This window comes from Protobothrops mucrosquamatus, unplaced genomic scaffold (assembly GCF_001527695.2).
Source record: "Protobothrops mucrosquamatus isolate PMUCROS unplaced genomic scaffold, P.Mucros_1.0 scaffold212, whole genome shotgun sequence".
Lineage (NCBI taxonomy): Eukaryota > Metazoa > Chordata > Lepidosauria > Squamata > Viperidae > Protobothrops > Protobothrops mucrosquamatus.
Window position 1 is genome coordinate 1,594,816 of NW_015386566.1, and position 18,948 is coordinate 1,613,763.

Genomic DNA, 18,948 nt, shown 5'->3' on the forward strand with positions numbered 1-18,948 from the left:
GGAATCACAGCGGGTAATATTTGGTTTTAATTCGGTTTTTATCGGGGTTTATTTTTGTATTTTTTGTATTTCTGTATTTTATTTTTTGTATTTTGTATTTTGTGTATATTATTTGTTTTTAATATGCTGTGAACCGCCCTGAGTCCTACGGGAGTAGGGCGGTATACAAATTAAATTATCAATCAATCAATCAATCAATGCCGGTCGCCAAGCAGCTGAATTCCAATTATGTGGCCAGAGGGATGTTGCAATGGTCATTAAGTAGAAGGACCAATCATAAGTCGCTTTTTCAGCAGCTTTTTAACTTCAAACAGTTGCTATATGAATGGGCACAAGTCGAGAACTAGATGTATGAGATAATTATTTGATCTGTAAAAATAAATTTTCCTAGTAAGCAGAGAAGAGAGGGAGAAGAGCACCCATTTCTATTAGAGGAAGACAAGTTTTCCTCACAAACAACCACTTGTGATTGGGAATCCATTTTATAATCTAGTCAGTTAGAATAGAAGGAGCTGCTGAAAATAAAGGCATCGGCAAGGGCTACAAGTAGATGCAGACACTGGTTGTTATAAAGCAGTGTTTTTCAGACTTGACAACTTTAAGATGCGTGGACTTCAGAACCTAGAATACCCTAACTAGCATGCTTTTGTAATGCCTAAAAAAACCTCACCCTCCCATTTCCTGTCTCCTTCCCTCATCTCCATCTAGTCTTGTTTCTTCACTTCTCTTTTCTTCTCTTTTCTATACAGCTATTATTTCTTCTTAACACCTCTCTATTTTTCTTTCTTTCTTTCTTTCTTTCTTTCTTTCTTTCTTTCTTTCTTTCTTTCTTTCTTTCTTTCTTTCTTATTTCCAGCTCGAGAATCGAAATAAAACTCCAGGTTCATTTGGTTTCTGAAAATCTTACTGTTTATTGAATACACAGCATGCTATTGTCGAAGCAAAATTAACTCTGACGTTCCCAGACACCAGTTCATAGAATTAAACAATAACTTTTCCTGCCAAATCTCCACCTTCTCAAGTAATCCATGTAAACAATTTCACTTTGTTATGGGAACCGTCTGTTTCCTCTCCACACCTGCTGCAGTGTCCTTGGAAAGGTTTCAGGCTCTCATGATCTTCAGCGAAATCGTAGATGTTTCATTTTCTCCATCTAACCAATTCTAAAGTAACACCCCCCTCCCCTTACTCTAATGGCAAGTTGAAACTAAGAGGCATGTAGCTGCCAAAGTTTCATTCTTGACTCTTTCTTTCTTTCTTTCTTTCTTTCTTTCTTTCTTTCTTTCTTTCTTTCTTTCTTTCTTTCTTTCTTTCTTTCTTTCTTTCTTTCTTTCTTTTTTTCTTTCTTTCTTTCTTTCTTTCTTTCGAAGAGTGTGGATATTTGTGTATTGTGAGAGAATGGCTAGTTATAAACATTAATTTTGTAAACAGGAGCTGATTTAAGAGAGCTTACTTTTAACCAATAGTTATCTATTCAATTATTATGGTTGGTCGCACAATTAGCCAGATGTTTTGACTGGATTTGACATTTTTATCTTCCTGTTGAGTCCTTCTCAAAGACTTGAGATATGCATATGCTATAGTTTGATGATCTTAAATATATCACTGCAGGATGTAAGATATTCCAAGTAAGGCTGCCTTTTGTAATTGACTAATAGTCATTTTATCAATGCTGATGGAGTTCAAGTGCTACTCCAGATCTTTGGGGATTATACTGAATAAGCTTATCACTATTGGTTGCATATTTATTTATTTATTTATTCATTCATTTATGTATGTATGTATGTATTTATTTACCATAGTGGTTCTACTTCTATTTGCAAGTTTTTGTATTTTGTGATATTCTCTAGTTCTTTCTCTTCTATTCTGCTGCCTCCAGGTACTGCCAGGTCCATTATCCAAACCTTTTTGTGTTTCTAATTGATAATTGTTAAGTCTGGGGTGATATTTGGCAGGTGCCTATCTGTTTGGATTCTAAAGCCCTGGAGCAGTTTAGCCTCTTCATTTACTATTACTTTCTCTATTTTTGTGGTCCCACCAGTTCTTGCTTGCAGTGAAGTTATATTCTTATAAATATTCCAATGCACCTTTGTTGCTACTTTGTCACACTGTTGTTTGCAGTTATTTTGTGTGATCTTGTTATAGTAGCTAATCAGGAGACCCATTGTTTCTTCAGCCTCTTTGCAGAGGTGGCACTTGCTGTCTGTTGCTATTTTCTTTTTACTTAAGGCATGGTCTTGTGCAGCCAGAATTAGCCCCTTTGTCTCTTTCTTCAACTTTCTTGCTCTTAGACATTGCCAGGTCCTGTTGTTATCTGCCTTGCCTGCTTACTGTTTTATCTACGTCGATGTAATAATTTGCTTTGCCATGTTTCTTTTCTAATCTTCATTTGGTCTTTCTTGTAGGCCAGGTCTCTTTGGAGTGTACTAGTGTACCAGGCTTTCATAGGGTACTAGTTTCAATTCACTGTCCTTCAGATATTCTTTCAATGTCCTATTCTTTCTTCAGCTGTCTGGTGTACTTGCAACAGTCCATGCCCATCTAAGCTCTTTAGTAAGTAGAATCTGTCCACATCACTGCATGGATGAAAGGTGATTCATTGTCATTATTTTTCTCATCTTCTTATCTAGGGCTTTTAGTTCTGCTTGAGTCCAGTCACTATTCCAGCTGAATATCTAATGCCTAGCTACTAATTTCCTTGATGGTATTTTTCCCCATTAAATTCCATTAAATTTGAACTTTAAATCTTCTTCATTCTCATAATGTTTTCATGGCTAAGCTTCTTCTTGACTTCAGTGTGTTTGATGTTATCAGCTTGGAGGAAACCCAGGTATTTTTAGTGATTGTGTTCATCCAGACTCCATAGGGCATCTTGATTCCTTCAGTTTTCACTATTTTCTCCGGTTGATGACAAGGGTGTTGCATTTGTCCAGTCCAAACTCCACTGCAATAACTTGGCTGTATATATGAACAGTGTCGAGAAGCAATTCTATTTCAGTATATTATTATTATTATTATTATTATTATTATTATTATTGTTATTATTATTATATTATTATTATTATTATTTTCTGTGCCTTGTCATATAGCAATAGCACTTAGACTTATACAGTGCCCCATAATGCTTTAATGACTTTCTGAACAGTTTACAAATATCAGCAGATTGTCCTCAATAATCTGGGTCCTCAATTTATTGACCTCGGAAAGATGGAAGGCTGAGTCCATATACCCACAAATGGCTTACTTGGAAACGTATCTTGAATATGGTGGGGAAATGAGTTGATGGTCTGTTATGGTCTTATTTCAGTGAGTCTGAAATAAGTTTTAGCTGAATTTGGCAATCTTAGGTTGATGAGATGGGAATGTTCGCCTTTTTACAGGATTAATTTCTTTTCTCCTGTGTATTCTCCTGGGTGTGGGGAGGTGGAGCTGCATGTTAAATAAGAGCCTTTGCATACCTTTGGGTAGTGCACCAGTTGTGTACATTCCTGGACTGGGAGGCCCTAGTCACTGTCACCCATGCCCTTATAACCTCCTGCTTAGATTATTGTGCTGTGCTTTACATGGGGCTGCCCTTGAAGAGTATTTGTAAACTTCAATTAGTGCAAAATGCGTGAGCTGCACTGGCCACTGGTGTGTTTTCAGGTGCAATTCAAGATGCTGGTTGTCACTTTTAAATCCCTACATGGTTCCTTTTACTTGAGGGACCGTCTTTTTCCAAGAATTTATACCTGTCCAATCTGACCCAACAGGTTGGGCATGCTACATATCCTGTCAGTCAAAGACTGTCGACTAGTGGGAACCAGAAAATGGGCTTTCTCTGCTGTAACTCCTGTTCTCTCTGAGACCGGAATGGTCCCAACCTTGTTGGCTTTTCTCAAAGGTTTAAAAACTTGGCTTTTAAATATATTTATTTAAAATATTCTGTTTCTGTACTGCCTCTTTCAGTGTTTCCTTAAGAGAAGTTTCAGATTATTTTTACTGTTTCTTCTCCTTTCTTCTCCTCTTACCCTTATGCCCATCAAGTGTCTGATGCTAAGTTTCTACTTAAATCAGCAATGGACAAACATTCTCAATCAAGGGCCACACTCCTCTGAATTGCTCCCAGGGTCTCCAACCCCAAACTGGACAGAATCAGGATATCAACTCAATTCAATTCAATTTAAATGTAGTTAAACTTACCTTAACTAAATGTAATTACAAGCAATTCTGCTCAGTTAAACTCTCCTCATGGAGAGCAATATGTATGTACAAAAAACAAGCAAACAAGTAACAAGAAAGCCCCAAATACCCAAAGGAAAATATGAAGAATAAACAGCAGTAACTGTATAAGGTATACAAAGCAAACTCTACTCCATAAACTATGAAAGTAAGAAATGCCTGGTTTTTGTGTTTGTTATTTTGTTTAATCCTTTGTGGCTCAAATGAATAGTTGAAGGTACTATGGAACATCTCGGTGACATCAATTCTACTTATTCAAGGGGCCACAGAGAACGGTCCCTTGTTGAGGATGCCATAGGAGGGAGCAGCCGTGTATTTTGAGAGATGGAGGACATACTGTATGGGAGGAGTGAGACACCTTGAGAATCTGTTTGAGGGTAAAAACAGGAATGAATGAATGAATGAGAGTGGGTTCCTCCTTTAATATTGACCATCAGACCCATAATGATTTTTAAATGAGGAGCTGGCACCTTAACATGAGCCTAGAAAAAAAGTGGTTAACAGGTAGAGCTTCTGCAACATGCTCCTTGCACCTGGATTTTCAATCTTTGTTTCAGTACTTAAATTCATTTTTATTGTCCACTATGGAAACAATAAATAATAAAATGAATGTCATTTAACTCTTGAAAAAAGGCCTTTTCTCTCTGTTTCTATATGCCTGGAATTGGACTAGGTCTCCAACCACCATAATGGTGGAGACAATCAATCAATCAATCAATCAATCAATCAATCAATCAATCAATCAATCAATCAATCAATAAATAAATAAATAAATAAATAAATAAATAAATAAATAAATAAATAAATAAATAAATAAATAAATAAATAAATAAATAGTCAAGGGTTTTATCTGCAGCATATACAGGTTTCATCCAAACAAACATAACACAAGTGGGTTGTTCGATTGTCAGAAAGAGCCCTACTTCTGAAAAGGCATGCCCTGTGTAGGATTGTGCTGTAAAATGATACAGCTATAAAAGAGAAATGCCCAATCCAAAATCCCATCCTCCCAGCTGGTTAGATCGTAGGCAGATCCAGATTGCCCCAGCATGAGCAGGAGCCACCCACCATTTCTGAAGGGCCACCCCCAGCTTGCAAGAAAAGTAACTTTCCTGGACTGCTTCAGAATGGGTGTTTTCCACTTATGGATGGAAAAAAGGGTTGATGACTGGTTCATCAGCTGCACTCTCTGTGTTGTAGGTAAATGCCTTTGAAGGGGATAAATCCACATAATCTGCAGTGTGAATAGAGCGTTTTATTCATTTTGGTAGTTACTCATCATCAAAATGAACTTTTGATTTTGTTTATTTACATATTGATTTGGAAAAAAATAATGCACTGTAATTTATAAAGTTAAAGCACTGCCCCATACACATGCATTCACCATCAGCAGCTTTAAATAAAAGTCCCTTTCTTGTGCTTTCCCAGGATGCTTCTTAACCTCTGCCCCAGTTGCTGCTATGACAGTAGTCCTGTAGTGTAACACATTTGCCTCATGTGAAATGGGTTGAAAACATTTCCCCCCTTTTTAATTATTTTTCTATCTACTTTTTGGTGGTTATTTTATAATCAGTTTACTAATAGACCATTGAAATGCTGAAACAATCCTTCCTTCCTTCCCCCCTCCCCGCCTACCTCTCTTTGAGCCCCAGATAAATTCAGTGATAAGTCCTTTTGCAGCACTTATCTAATTGGGCTATTTGGGAACTGGAACAAGTTTGACAAATGTGAAAATATTCACTTGTGAACTGGTAAAGAAGCAAACAGCAAATAAGTGGAATGCTCAGGGAAGGAAAAACAGTAATGAATGAAAGTGGTTTCTACCCATTTTCAAACCAGAGACACTTCATATGTAAGGCCAATATAATAGTTGTTTGCTATAGGGTAAACTGCTAATGTTGGCTATTTTTGGAATGGGTTTTTGAACATTGAACATTGCATTGTCCTGCTTGAAGCTATGATCTGCATGACCCTCCCATGGCAAGGAAAGCAGTTGGTGCTTTACCTCCTGGAGGGAGTAAAGAAACAGGAGAATTCACCAATTAGGAGCTGTGTTAACCACTATTCAACAACAGAACAACTGGCCATCACCATGTCCAAAGTGGAGGAAGGGATTGACATCTGGGAAGAAATTGCTTAAGCTGGCTTCATTTCCAGCTGGTTTATTTATGGGAGGCAAACAGCTGAAGGCTGCCATGTGGAAGAGCCTTAAACTCCATCTACAGTAATGCTGCCTTATCTTTCTGAACTGCAATTAAGTAACAGATGTGAAACCTTTTGAGCACACTGAATAAAGGCCAAGCATTGTTGTTTGGAAATAAGATTTGCTGAAATCCTTACATTAAACATTTTTAAGAGGAGCGTGCTGGACAGCTTACATTTCCTTTACATGTGACTCTGGCGCAATTCATATGAAAGCCATGAATTGCAATTCGGTATCTTCGCCAAGCCAATTATATTGTTGCCAGCAATGCTTGCTGAGTTGATTTCTTCAATATTCCACCTTTTTCAACATTTGTTACTAAAACTCAAGCTATAATATTGGACATTCTGTAATTAGATTCTCGGAGAATTATCTTGTGTTACATCAGCTCATATCACTATAAGAAGTGGGGGGGGGGGCTTGAATACTGTCCAGTCATTTTCTCTTATATCTCTACAATTAAAGAGGCCGAGGGCTTAGTGTTTTCCCAAACCTAAAATAAAATACATATATAGAAAGGGCCCCAGAATATCCTTGAGCGGAACAGAGCATGTTTTACTGATTGATGGCCATAAATAAATAAATAACATCTGTACGATAACTAACACTCAGTGATACCATAATTCCAACAGGATCATCTAGCAGTTACTTCAAGACAGCACTAAAATGAGAAGAACATAATAATATGGAGTAATAGGAGCACCAACAAAGACGTACACTGCTGAGAATCACAATTCAGTTGGCCTCCTTGGTGGAAGGATTTCCATGACAAAATGTGTAATGTCAGGGATTCCTTGGGACTTGCATCCCAACCAACTGAACCTCCAATGGCAAGACCTGCAAGGCAAGTCTTCCCTTGGGTCCTCACAACTAATGAGATCAGAGCTCCTTCTAAAAATGTTTGAGTCTGAGAAATATCTTTAATTCAGCTCCAACCTTTTGGCTTTCTCTCATTTTGGTACAGATGTTTATATCTGAAGACCCTGTAAAAGGTGTTCTTTGAAATAACAATTACTTTGTCAGTAATTTTTTCCATATGCTTGCTTTCTTCAACTCTACGGGGATCCTACATCCATAACCCAATGTTGTTATTTTCTCAGGGAAAATAATTGCTCAAGAACTATAACATAGGAACAAATAACATATATTTGCTTGAAACAAAAACAAAAGGACAGCTTTTATTATTTTTGAGGACAAAGAAATTAGAAAACTGAAAAAAAAAACTTTATTCAAAACATATACAGTAAACAGCACATGTGGTAAAATATACAGTTAAATATAACATTATTTCTCCAGTGTGAATGATTTCCACCACCACCACCCCCACATCCCCCATTTCTCTCAACCTACAACTGTAGGCTGCATTTTCCTGTATCCAGATTAATTTGTTACTATTTATATTTTAAACTGTGGGCAGTTTTATTCAACAGCTTTAAAATTTAATTAAGGTACCAGATGTCACGTTGGAAACTGAAAACCAGAAGCCAGATTGTAACTCACAACACAAGATCAACAACACTCTTCTAATGAAAAAAGATGTCATTCCTCTAATTCCACGGATCCCTTCAAATGGCTTCATTTTATCGCTTCCTGCTTTGAGGAACTTTAGACATTGCAAGTTGGTTTGACTCTGCTTTCTGTTTCTGTTTCTTTTAGATTCAGAGCAGAGCACGGGATCCGAAACTGAAGTGCTGGCAGAGCGGACATCCTGCTCGTTCGGCTCCCCATCGAACCTCACATCAAGCGACTCACTCTCTCAGTCTCTGCCTGCTTCATCCATGGAGGAGATCCAAGTGGAATTGCAATGTGCTGATCTCTGGAAGCGATTCCATGACATTGGCACCGAAATGATCATCACCAAAGCAGGCAGGTAAGGCACCCAACCTGCTTTTCATTGATAGCTGGCTTAGAAAAACCTGCAGTTTTTGCATTGCCGTGAGTTACCACTAGTTTCTTAGAATTAGAGTTTATTATGATTTAATGCCATATCTTTCCCTGCTAAGTGGTGTAGAGACCGTATTGTCCAGCAGCTTCAAAGCAGATAAAAATAGGAAGGTTAACTTCTCTGTGTGCACTAAACTTTCTATAATTCATTTCTTAATTCTAGTTGCAACAATATGAAAATAACTATCAGGTTCAGATCACACCCACCATGATTCGGAAACAGATTGACAGATATAGATGTCAAAGGATATAGAATTGACCAATGGGAAAGTGGAATTAAGGATTTTGCAGTTGAGTCAACAATTTGTAGTGTTCATTCATTTTCAACCTCAATTCCATGTTTATTAACAGTCATTTAATTGTTTAGAAATAAATTCCATTTTTAATTGAAAAGGAAAGCCACAAAATAAACAGATAAGGAAATTAATATTCATTATAGCTCTAAAAATGAAATCTATTGGTAAAATACAAACTGATCAGGGCAGAGAAAACTGCTGTTAACAACTCATTGAGACAGCTGTTTTAAATCCAGGACCTAAAATTAATAATGATAACAGTTCACTGAAGGTGTCAACACAGTGTACATCCACTATATTTTTTAAAAATGACAACACATTATTAGGCATAAGAAACAGAATTGAAAATCAAGATGTCAATATCACAATGCTCTTATATAAATCTATATGTGTCTGCATCAGGAAGATTGTGTGCAATTCTGGTCACCCCACTCAGAAAAGATGTAAAGAGGTAAAGAAGGTGCAAAGACAGGCAAAAAGGAAGGCAAAAAGATGATCAAGTATCTGGAGTAGCTTCCCTAGGAGAAAAGATTGCAATATCTGGAGCTTTTTAGTCCAGAAAGGAGGTGAATGAGAAGGGACGTGATTGAAGTGTACAAAATTATCCATGGTGTGAATAAAATGGACAAGGAGAAACTATTTTCTCATTCTCAAGATACTACAACCATCCAATGAATTTGAGTCCTGGAAGAATCTGAACACACAAAAGGATTTGTTTTTTGTTTTTTTTACACAGTACATAATTCAACTTTGGAATTTGCCACCACACAATGTGCTGCTGGTTACCAGTTTGGCTGGATTTATAAAATGGTTAAGATGCTGGGCTTGTCAACTGGAAGGTTGTCAGTATATATTTAGCAGGCATGTCAAACTGCCAGCCCACGGGCCGGATGCGTCACGCTGAAACTGCGCCTACCCCATTGCTGGCAATGGGGAAAAAGTCGCGAGTTTGACATGCCTGATATATAGTATATATAGTATACTGTATATGCTTAGTCTCCCAATTTAATTCTCTTAGTCTCTCAATTTAATTCTTTAACTCTTTGTCAGAAAAAGAAATTTGTATATATATATTCGTAGATTTTCATGGGTACAGTATGCAGGTCTTGGCGTATTCGGGTCTTTTCCCGTGTAAGATATATATAGTCATTTCAACCACATGACCACGGAAATATCTTCAGACAATACTGGCTCCCTCAGTTAGGAAACAGAGATGAGCATCACCCCCCTAGAGTCAGACATGACTAGACAAGAGAAAACTTTACCTTTTTTTAAAAATAACATGGTTAGAGAAAAATTCATGGGGATTAATGGCTATTAGTCTTGATGGAGGCATGACTGCCTCTGAAGGCCATCTTCTGGGAAACTAGTGAGTGTCCTTGTGCAGTTGTTGGTCATTGTGAGAATAGACTGCTGGATAAGATTTGACTAAGCAGGGCACTGCTTATGTTTTTATGTTCTTATCTAACTTGCATCATTCTATCATAATTAGCTGCATGAATTTCCATGCCTTCCCTACTATGAACACAACTTTTTGACACAGTAAACAATATAGCTTAATATCCTCAATAAAGTTGCCTCAGTTTTAAAAGGATAATATTTTTTTCTGCTTGGCAGTAAATTATCTTTTATTATACTTGAGAGGGACAAAGCTTACCTCAGATTTGGAATTCCTAAAGGCAGATCTAGACATCACTTAAGATATAGTTCTATATTTTCTTGCATATGGAGAAAAAGAAAGTGCCACATAACAGAGTGAGGGTAAAACTTGCAATGCACACCTGGCCAACCTCCATTCACACTGATTTAGGCACAACACAATCTCTTAGTGCAGGGGTGTCAAACTTGCAATGTCATGTGACGTGTCACGACATATCGCAACTTTTTTTCCATTGCCGGCAATGGGGTGGGCGTGGTTTCAGCATGACGCATCCGACCCGCAGGCCGGCAGGTTGGCACCCCTGCACTGTCTTAGAGGATAGAAAGAGTGACATTAATTTCATTCAGCCTATCCAGGTTCCATGGATTAGACGGGCCTTTTTGCCTCTGTTGTCATTTTGTAAGAACAACATACCATACCCAGCTGTGTCAGCATTGATGTGTAGAAATTCTATAAATTCCACATTCTATTGCTGATGCTTATTTTAAAGAATTGGAATGTTATAATAGACTAATCACTTACAGTAGGTTGCTGAATTTTTTTAAAAAAAATTCAAGATAACTCTCTGATTTTCCCAAATAAAGTTGGGTATTCCAGCCAGCTTCCTTTATAATTGCAAATTAATGTTTATTTTCTAAGCAATCAGCACCTTGGACAGAGAAAGAACCAGGAAGAACGCTATTTTGCTTGAGCAACACAGTACCCAGTGATAGAAATCCTCCTCTCCACAATATTTTATTTTTCTTCCCCTTTTGGTTTACTTCATGAATTTGATTAGTGAGACCAATTGTAGATTTCCTCTGTCACTTGTGAGATGATCTTTGTGGAAGTAGTAAGAATCTCAAATTCCAAATAAATGAGATGTGCTTGGAAAAGTTTTGACAGTCAATACTTCAGAAAATTATTAAATCCAGTCTTCTCTTTTGAAGCCTTTTCATGCCTTTAAATGGGGTACAAACAACTGCCAGTGATCTTGTTTTTGTCATGTGCTTAAAAACTGCACAAAAAAAGTCTAATGACATATGCTACTGAAAACAAACAATAGCAGTAGCTAGTCACATTTTCCACATTTAAGGGATCAACCACTTTAATTTTATAAACCATATTTAGTTGTTAAGTTTTAAAAATCAAAAGAGCTTTAAAATGGCATTCAGCATCAATTAAAATCAGCAAACATATAACAAAACCCTCTGCTTAAACTGTACTACAAAGAAATGATGAATTAGGAATTTGAAAAATACCCCCCCAACACACACACAATATCCTGAAATGGTAAACCACCACAATAAAGTTGCATGCAATGAATCAATGCTGCATCATCTGGAAACATGCTCAGTTTGACAACTTATTTACCTTTGCCTCTTTACAGTAAAATATAACAAAAATTATCTCAACAAAATTTTATCACCTCAAATAAAATTGTTCAAAACATGTTTAAATTAAATTAAATTGATTTATTTGTACAACTTATCAGTAGAGAGTCATGACACTAGGCCAGTGTTTCTCAACCTTAGCAACTTGAAGATGTGTGGACTTTATCTCCCAGAATTCCCCATGCTGGCTGTGGAATTTTGAAAGTTGAAGTCCACATATCTTCGAGTTGCCAAGGTTGAGAAACATTGCTCTAGGCCAGGGGTAGTCAATCTTGGCTCTTTTATGACTCGTGGACTTCAACTCCCAGAATTCCTGAGCCAGCACAGCTGGCTCAGGAATTCTGGGAGTTGAAGTCCACGAGTCATAAAAGAGCCAAGGTTGACTACCCCTGCTCTAGGCATATGTACTAATGTACTTTTTATTTCTATATATGTTTTGATGTTTTGAGTTATGATCCTGTATCTTTGACATTTAAAAAAAAATAGTTTATAGCCTTTAAACCTAAATTACATTAATTGCTACTTATCTCAATAGTCTTCATGCTATGATGATTAACAAGTCATAATGTTGTCAGGGATATATGATGATTTTATATCTCTATTTAACCTACCTGCCAGGATTGTTTTGAGTATCAATCAGGAAGATACACTATTTTTTGCTTTTTGAAAATATGGTAGGATTAAAAATATAAACAAATACTTTAGATTTGGGCAGCTATTTTAGTATTTGGTTAGAATGCATCATTACAACTAATAGGAAAGCTGGTATGCAAATTAATATACATCACACAAATGAAATTTACTTCTCATGTATTGAATTTATGTTTGCTGCTCATTGCAAGGAAATCATTGTCGTACAGCAGGGGTGTCAAACTGCCGGCCCATGGGCCGGATGCATCATGGTGAAACCATGCCCATCCCATTGCCAGCAATGGAAAAGTCACGATACATCATGACATGTCACGTGACATTGCAAGTTTGACATCCCTGGCTGTTGCACTTGATTCATTTTTCACAACTGGGGATGGGTGAAGCCAAATAGCTTTACATGTTTGTTTTGAGGATTCTGATGTGGGGCATGCAGCTACTTAGGGCTGTTGCCATCTTTAGTGCTCTATGTATTCCATAGATATGGCACTTGCATTTTTACTAACAAAGTGTATAGTAGTTGTATATTGCTATCATGCAACATATTATCTGCATGAAGATCATCTTGCCATAGCTTAAAAACCTTAACCAATTGACTTCTGCAGCAAATCTCTCATGACTTCACTTAGGTCAGGATGTTGCACTACTTTCCCAGCCTTTAAGCTGATTGCAGCTGGCTCCATGTGTCCCCCTGCTCTGTTCTGCAGTACTTGTAATCTCTTGAGATTCTGGACAGTGGTGATCCCAGGCTTCGGGGGGCCAGCTGGCTGTTTGCACCTGGTGCTTTCAGCATCCCCAGTGCTCCTTGGCATTTGATCAACTACAACGCAGAACATGTTTGATAGATTCACAGGACTTGTTGCTCTGTCAACATAATTGGATTTTGTGGGCAAATTTGGGAGCATTTCAGCATTTCAGCAGCAAGAGGAGCACTGAGTGTATAGTCTCATTATATATTTAGCTTCTCTTATACATTTTCATGCAAATGGAATGGATATAATCCTGCAAGTATTCATGGCCATACCCTTTTCCTGTGAAAGGGAATGGAAGGGAGGAATGTTTAGTTTGTTTTACAAGAGATTACGCTTCCTTTCTAGAATCAACTTTGCAATTTAGACTTGCTTATAAATAAAGTTTTCACAGTGATTATGCAGGAGTCATGCAGTAGGACAACCTTGAGTTTAGGTTCATTCAATGCATTGTACATGGGGATGTCCTTGAAGATAGTTCTGGAACTGGCATCAATTCAAAACACTGTCATTATCTTTAGGTCATAAGTTGCTCTTTTGGCATGATAGTTTCTAGTTTCTAGGTTGCATTCAATTTCTCAGGTTATTTCAAAATACTTTAAGGTCTGTCACCCAGGGTCTGTCAAATATATGTTCATATCTGAAGTTGTCATATTTGGCACTAATAAGAATGCAAAAATAAATTAAGTTAGACTTTTGCTTGCATAGCACAAAAAATCGAGGGCAGGCTTGTTGCAGTATAAAATCAACACGCTGGCAAATCCTACTTCGTATAACAAAAAAGCCAAGGGCAAAACATAAATTTGACTGGATTTGGTTTCTAGGCACAATGCATGATTAGGTCTATCTCTAGATAACTGCTGCTATTATTTCTCTTAAGATCCTTATGGAATATTAGCTCTTAGTTTGCACTTCACTTCTTTTAGGAAGCAGCTTTGATGACAACTTACTGATGGTAAGATACCGTTTCAGTATAAGGAAAGCATATGGGTATTTTGTAAGGGTAGTTTGCTATTTTGGAGCCTGGGGTGGCTACTGGATTAATTAGCCAATCCCCCACCTTCCACCTGTACTTCCTACTCCCCTTTCACCCATCTTCTTTAATTTCATATTATTGTACTTCCATTGTTTATTTTTATTGTTTAATTCCTTTGCTATTGTTGCATTTACATTTTTAAAATCATTTCCCCCTGTTTTATTGTTGTAAGGCACCAGAGTAGTCCCACAGTAATATGGGTGACAAATAAATTTAACAAACAAATAAAATCCAATGGGTTTTTTTTTTACCATTTATTTACATTTCTGCAGCTAGGGAGACCTGAGTTGTAAATTCAACTTCCTCTACTCATTTGACTGGGCAGGTTTAAAAAACTATTGGGCTGGAAATTATTCCTGACAGTCTGAATTCTGACCCAGTTATGGGATAGTAAACATTGGGTCACTCTCACCTAATAGCACTTGAATTTGAGCAGCACAAACATCCTTGAGTCCTTTCCTGGAATGGGAGGTGCCAAGAACTGTCACTCAGGCCCCTTTAACCTCCCATTGGATTACTACAATTTGCTTGATATGGGGTGATCCGTGAAGACCACTTGGAACATTCAGTTGGTGCAGAATCATCTTCTGATTTCATAGCAAGCTAGACCAGTTATTGCTGATAAAATATCAACATTACAGAACCTGCACTTGCTACCAGACAATTCAATTCATGGTGCTGGTTATTATCACCAAAGCACACTCTCTGTCTCTGTCTCTGTCTCTGTCTCTGTCTCTCTCTCTCTCTCTCTCTCTCTCTCTCTCCATCCATCCATCCATCCATCCATCCATCCATCATCTATCTTCCATCTTATTTTTACAAATAATTCAAAGTGGCAAACATATCCAACATATCTATACAGTTTTAGTATTTTCAGCATTGAGAGCTCTGAATAGGATCTCCACAAGCAATGCATGCAAACAAAGATAAAGATTACTGTAATGCACTCTATGTGGGGCTGCCCTTGAAGAGCATTTGGAAACTTCAGCTGGTGCAAAACACCATTGCTCTGTGAGCTACACTAGCTGCCAGTGGGTTTTCAGGAGTAATTCAAGGTGCTGGTTGTCACTTTTAAATCCCTACATGGCTCGGGACTGAGTTACCTGAGGGACTGTCTTTTTTAAAAGATTTTCTGCCCATCCAATCTGATCCAATAGGTAGAGTATGCTGCAGATTCCGTCAGTCAAAGACTGTCAACTGATGGGAACTAGAAGATGGGCTTTTCCCGTGTGGCCCCTGCCTTATCAAATATTCTCCCCTCGGAGACTGGAATGGCACCAACCCTGTTGGTTTTTTTTTGCAAAGATTTTAAAACCTGGCTATGTACCTGGGCCTGGGGTTGGAATGTGTAAAGGACCATGTTACTTGGCTTTACTGGTCATTGTTTAATCATCATGGCTGCTATTTGTACTTATTTTGTGATTGATTTATTGTTTTAATATTCTTTTAAATTGTTTAAATTGGTTTAGAATTGTAGGCTACCCAGAATGACTTGGTTGAGTTGGATGGCTATAGAAATTGAATGAGTGAATGAATGAATGTTTGTATGAATGAATGAATGAATGAATGAATGAATGGATGAATGAAATCTTCTATCAAAAGAATTAATGGGAGGGGACATGGAAGTGGATTTTCTCTGAAGAACTTCCCTTTCTTTGAAAAAGCTTGTTCCAGAGGCAAGAGTAGCTGTTCTGTGATGTTTTTCTGGAAAAACCTTGTTATAAATGATGTTATAACAGCTTTTGGGGAATGGAGTGGAATAGCTGCCTGCCTAGGGAAGATGTGATACCATTTATTATTATATTTGTTGTTTGATATTGTATGTTTGTGTATTTATTGTTATAAATACACAAGAAATTATAATAAATGGTATCACATCTTCTTTAAGCAGGCAGCTATTCCATTCCATTCCCCAAAAGGTTTATAACATCTAGGCTACTGAAACTGTTCTGACGTTCTATAAATAAAAGTCAATGTAGAAATGATTTTTTTACCCTGAAAAGTTGCATTCAGACTTTCAGTTCAGAAATCAGTCTCAGACATATAATTCTCAATATGGAGAATTAAAAGGCCCTTCCTGCCAATATTCCTGGAAACAGGCAAATTTTCTAATGTTTTTGTAAGTGAGCCTTAAAAATCAAGACAGAGGCAATTATCAACCAAAACCTCATGCTGCAAAGCCCAAACTAGAAAGGAGTTAAATGGAAGAAGCAACAGCTAGGTGGAGCAAGAGATCATAAATTTCTTACATGCCTTTCTAAAGAAAAAGAACTTTTCTGTGCTATGTATTTCTCAACCACTTTCAGTTTACCTAAGTCCAGTAAAACAATAATTGTGATCAGCTACTGTATATTGGGAAATGAGCAGGCTATTACTACAGCAGATTCAAAGTCACAAAACTGCACACCTACAAACTTCTGTTCCTTCTCCACATTGTTCTAAACTTTTCCTTTAGACAAGGTTGTGAAAAAGGAAAAGAAGGCCTGATGAAGTGCTTTAGAGAGCTTGAAAGTCTTCATGGTTTGTGAGGCAATAAAGATGATGTTCCAATATGCAGTAGGCTCCCTGGGGCTATTCTATTCTCCGATTCTCCCAGGTATCTGAGGGCAGGACAAGAAGTTATGGGTGGAAGATTATTAAAGAGAGATCTTACATTAAATTAAATTAAAGGAGAAATTTCCTGACAGTGAAAACAATTAACCAGCGGAACAGCCTGTTTATGGGAGTTCTGGGTGCTCTATCACCCAGGGTTTTCAAGAAAAGATTGGACAATTATTTGTCCAGGATGGTATAGGGTCTCCTGCTTGAGCAGGGGGTTGTACTAGAAGACCTCCCAGGTCCCTTAGTTCCAACCCTATCATTCTGTGTTCTATATTCTACTTATGGTGTAATTGTTTTAAAAAAATAACTCTGTGCCAAATACTCTTTGGCACTTATCTGAGAAAAAAGTTAGAATAGATACTTTTTCCCTTCTGGAAACCCTCCCCTAAATAAAAACAAGTCATCAATTACATTTGTCTAGATTTGATGTTCTCAACAGGTAACTTGAGAGCTACTGGAGATTTTGTGGGTGGTGGCTTGTAGTTCCTTGGAGGTATTTATAAAGGAAGATTAACTTTTAAAAGGGCTGATGTGGTTCCCATCTTCAAGAAAGGGAAAAAAATGGATCCAGGAAACTACAGACCAATCAGTCTAACATCACTACCTGGGAAGATCCTGGAAAAGATAATCAAAAAACAGATCTGTGAACAACTAGAAGCAAAAAAGTTATAACTAGTAGCCAGCATGAGTTTGTCAAAAACAGATCATGCCAAACCAATCTTATTTCATTCTTTGATAAAGTGACTAAACTGGTAGACCAGCAAAATGCTGTGGACGTAGTATACTTAGACTTCAGTAAGGCATTTGATAAGGTAGACCACAACTTACTCCTTGATAAGCTAGAAAAAGGTGGAATAGACAACATCACCACCAGATGGATCTGTAGCTGGCTGGCAAACCGTACTCAACGAGTAGTCCTCAACGGCACTACATCCACATGGAGAGAAGTAAGCAGTGGGGTCAGAGGCGTAGCGTGGGGGGTGCAGGGGGGCCGGCCGCACCGGGCGCAACATCTGGGGGGGCGCGCTCGCACTCGCAGCTCTCTGCCCCTGCCTGTGCGAATCCGATCCGAGCTGCCGGGTCGCCGCCCACTGTGGAGGGGGGGCGCAAATTACTTGCCTTGCCCCGGGTGCTGACAACCCACGCTACGCCACTGAGTGGGGTACCACAAGGTTTCGTCTTAGGCCCAGTACTCTTCAATATCTTCATAAATGACTTAGATGAGGGAATTGAAGGGGAACTCATCAAATTTGCAGATGACACCAAACTGGTAGGAGTAGCCAACACCCCAAAGACAAACTCAGGATCCAAAAAGATCTTGACAAACTTGAATAATGGGCCCTGTCCAACAAAATTAGGTTCAATGTGGAGAAAAGCAAAGTTTTACATTTAGGTAGGAAAAACCAAAGGTACAAGTACAGATTGGGTGAGACCTGGCTTAAAAACAGTAACTGTGAGAGAGACCTTGGAGTCCTAGTGAACGATCACTTAACCATGAGCCAGCAGTATGCAGCAGCAGCCAAAAAAGCTAATACAATCCTGGGTTGTATAAACAGAGGCATAGAATCAAGATCACATGAAGTATTAGTACCGCTTTATAAAACCCTAGCAAGACCATACCTGGAATACTGCAGCCAAGTTTGGTCACCATATCACAAAAAAGATGTTGAGAGTTTGGGGAAAAAATTCAGAGAAGAGCAACTAAGATGATCAAAGGCCTGGAGACTAAAACATACAAAGAACGGCTGCAGGACTTGGGTTTGGCTAGTCTAAAGAAAAGAAGAAACAGGGGTGACATGATAGCAGTATTCCAGTATTTGAGGGGCTGCCACGTTATTCTCCAAAGCACCAGTGAGCAGGACAAGAAACAATGGTTGGAAACTGAACAAAGAGAGAAGCAACCTATAATTAAGGAGAAAATTCCTGACAGTGAAGACAATTAACCAATGGAACAGCTTGCATCCAGAAATCGTGGGTGCCCCATCACTGGAGATTTTTAAGAAGAGGCTAGACAGTCACTTCTTTCAACATGTAAAAAACAAGAAAAAAGTGAAGGAAACGATTGGTCCATTAGTGGGAGAAAGTGGTAAGAAGGTGACAAGCAATAGGGAGAAAGCAGAACTATTTAACTCGTTTTTTGCATCTGTCTTTACACAAAGGGAAAAAACAGACCAACCTATCAAAAATAGTGCCATAAAAAACAGTATAGAAACACAA

At 38.0% G+C, this 18,948-nt stretch overlaps 1 protein-coding gene across 1 annotated transcript in view; it reads left to right on the plus strand.

Annotated features, from left to right (window-relative positions):
• Window positions 1-18,948, plus strand: part of TBX15 (T-box 15) — a 79,337-nt gene that overhangs the window by 25,160 nt on the left and 35,229 nt on the right. Inside the window, exon 2 of the mRNA XM_015814037.1 lies at window positions 8,081-8,294. Within this exon, the coding sequence (XP_015669523.1) occupies window positions 8,081-8,294 (214 nt within the window). The remainder of the gene's footprint in view (window positions 1-8,080; window positions 8,295-18,948) is intronic.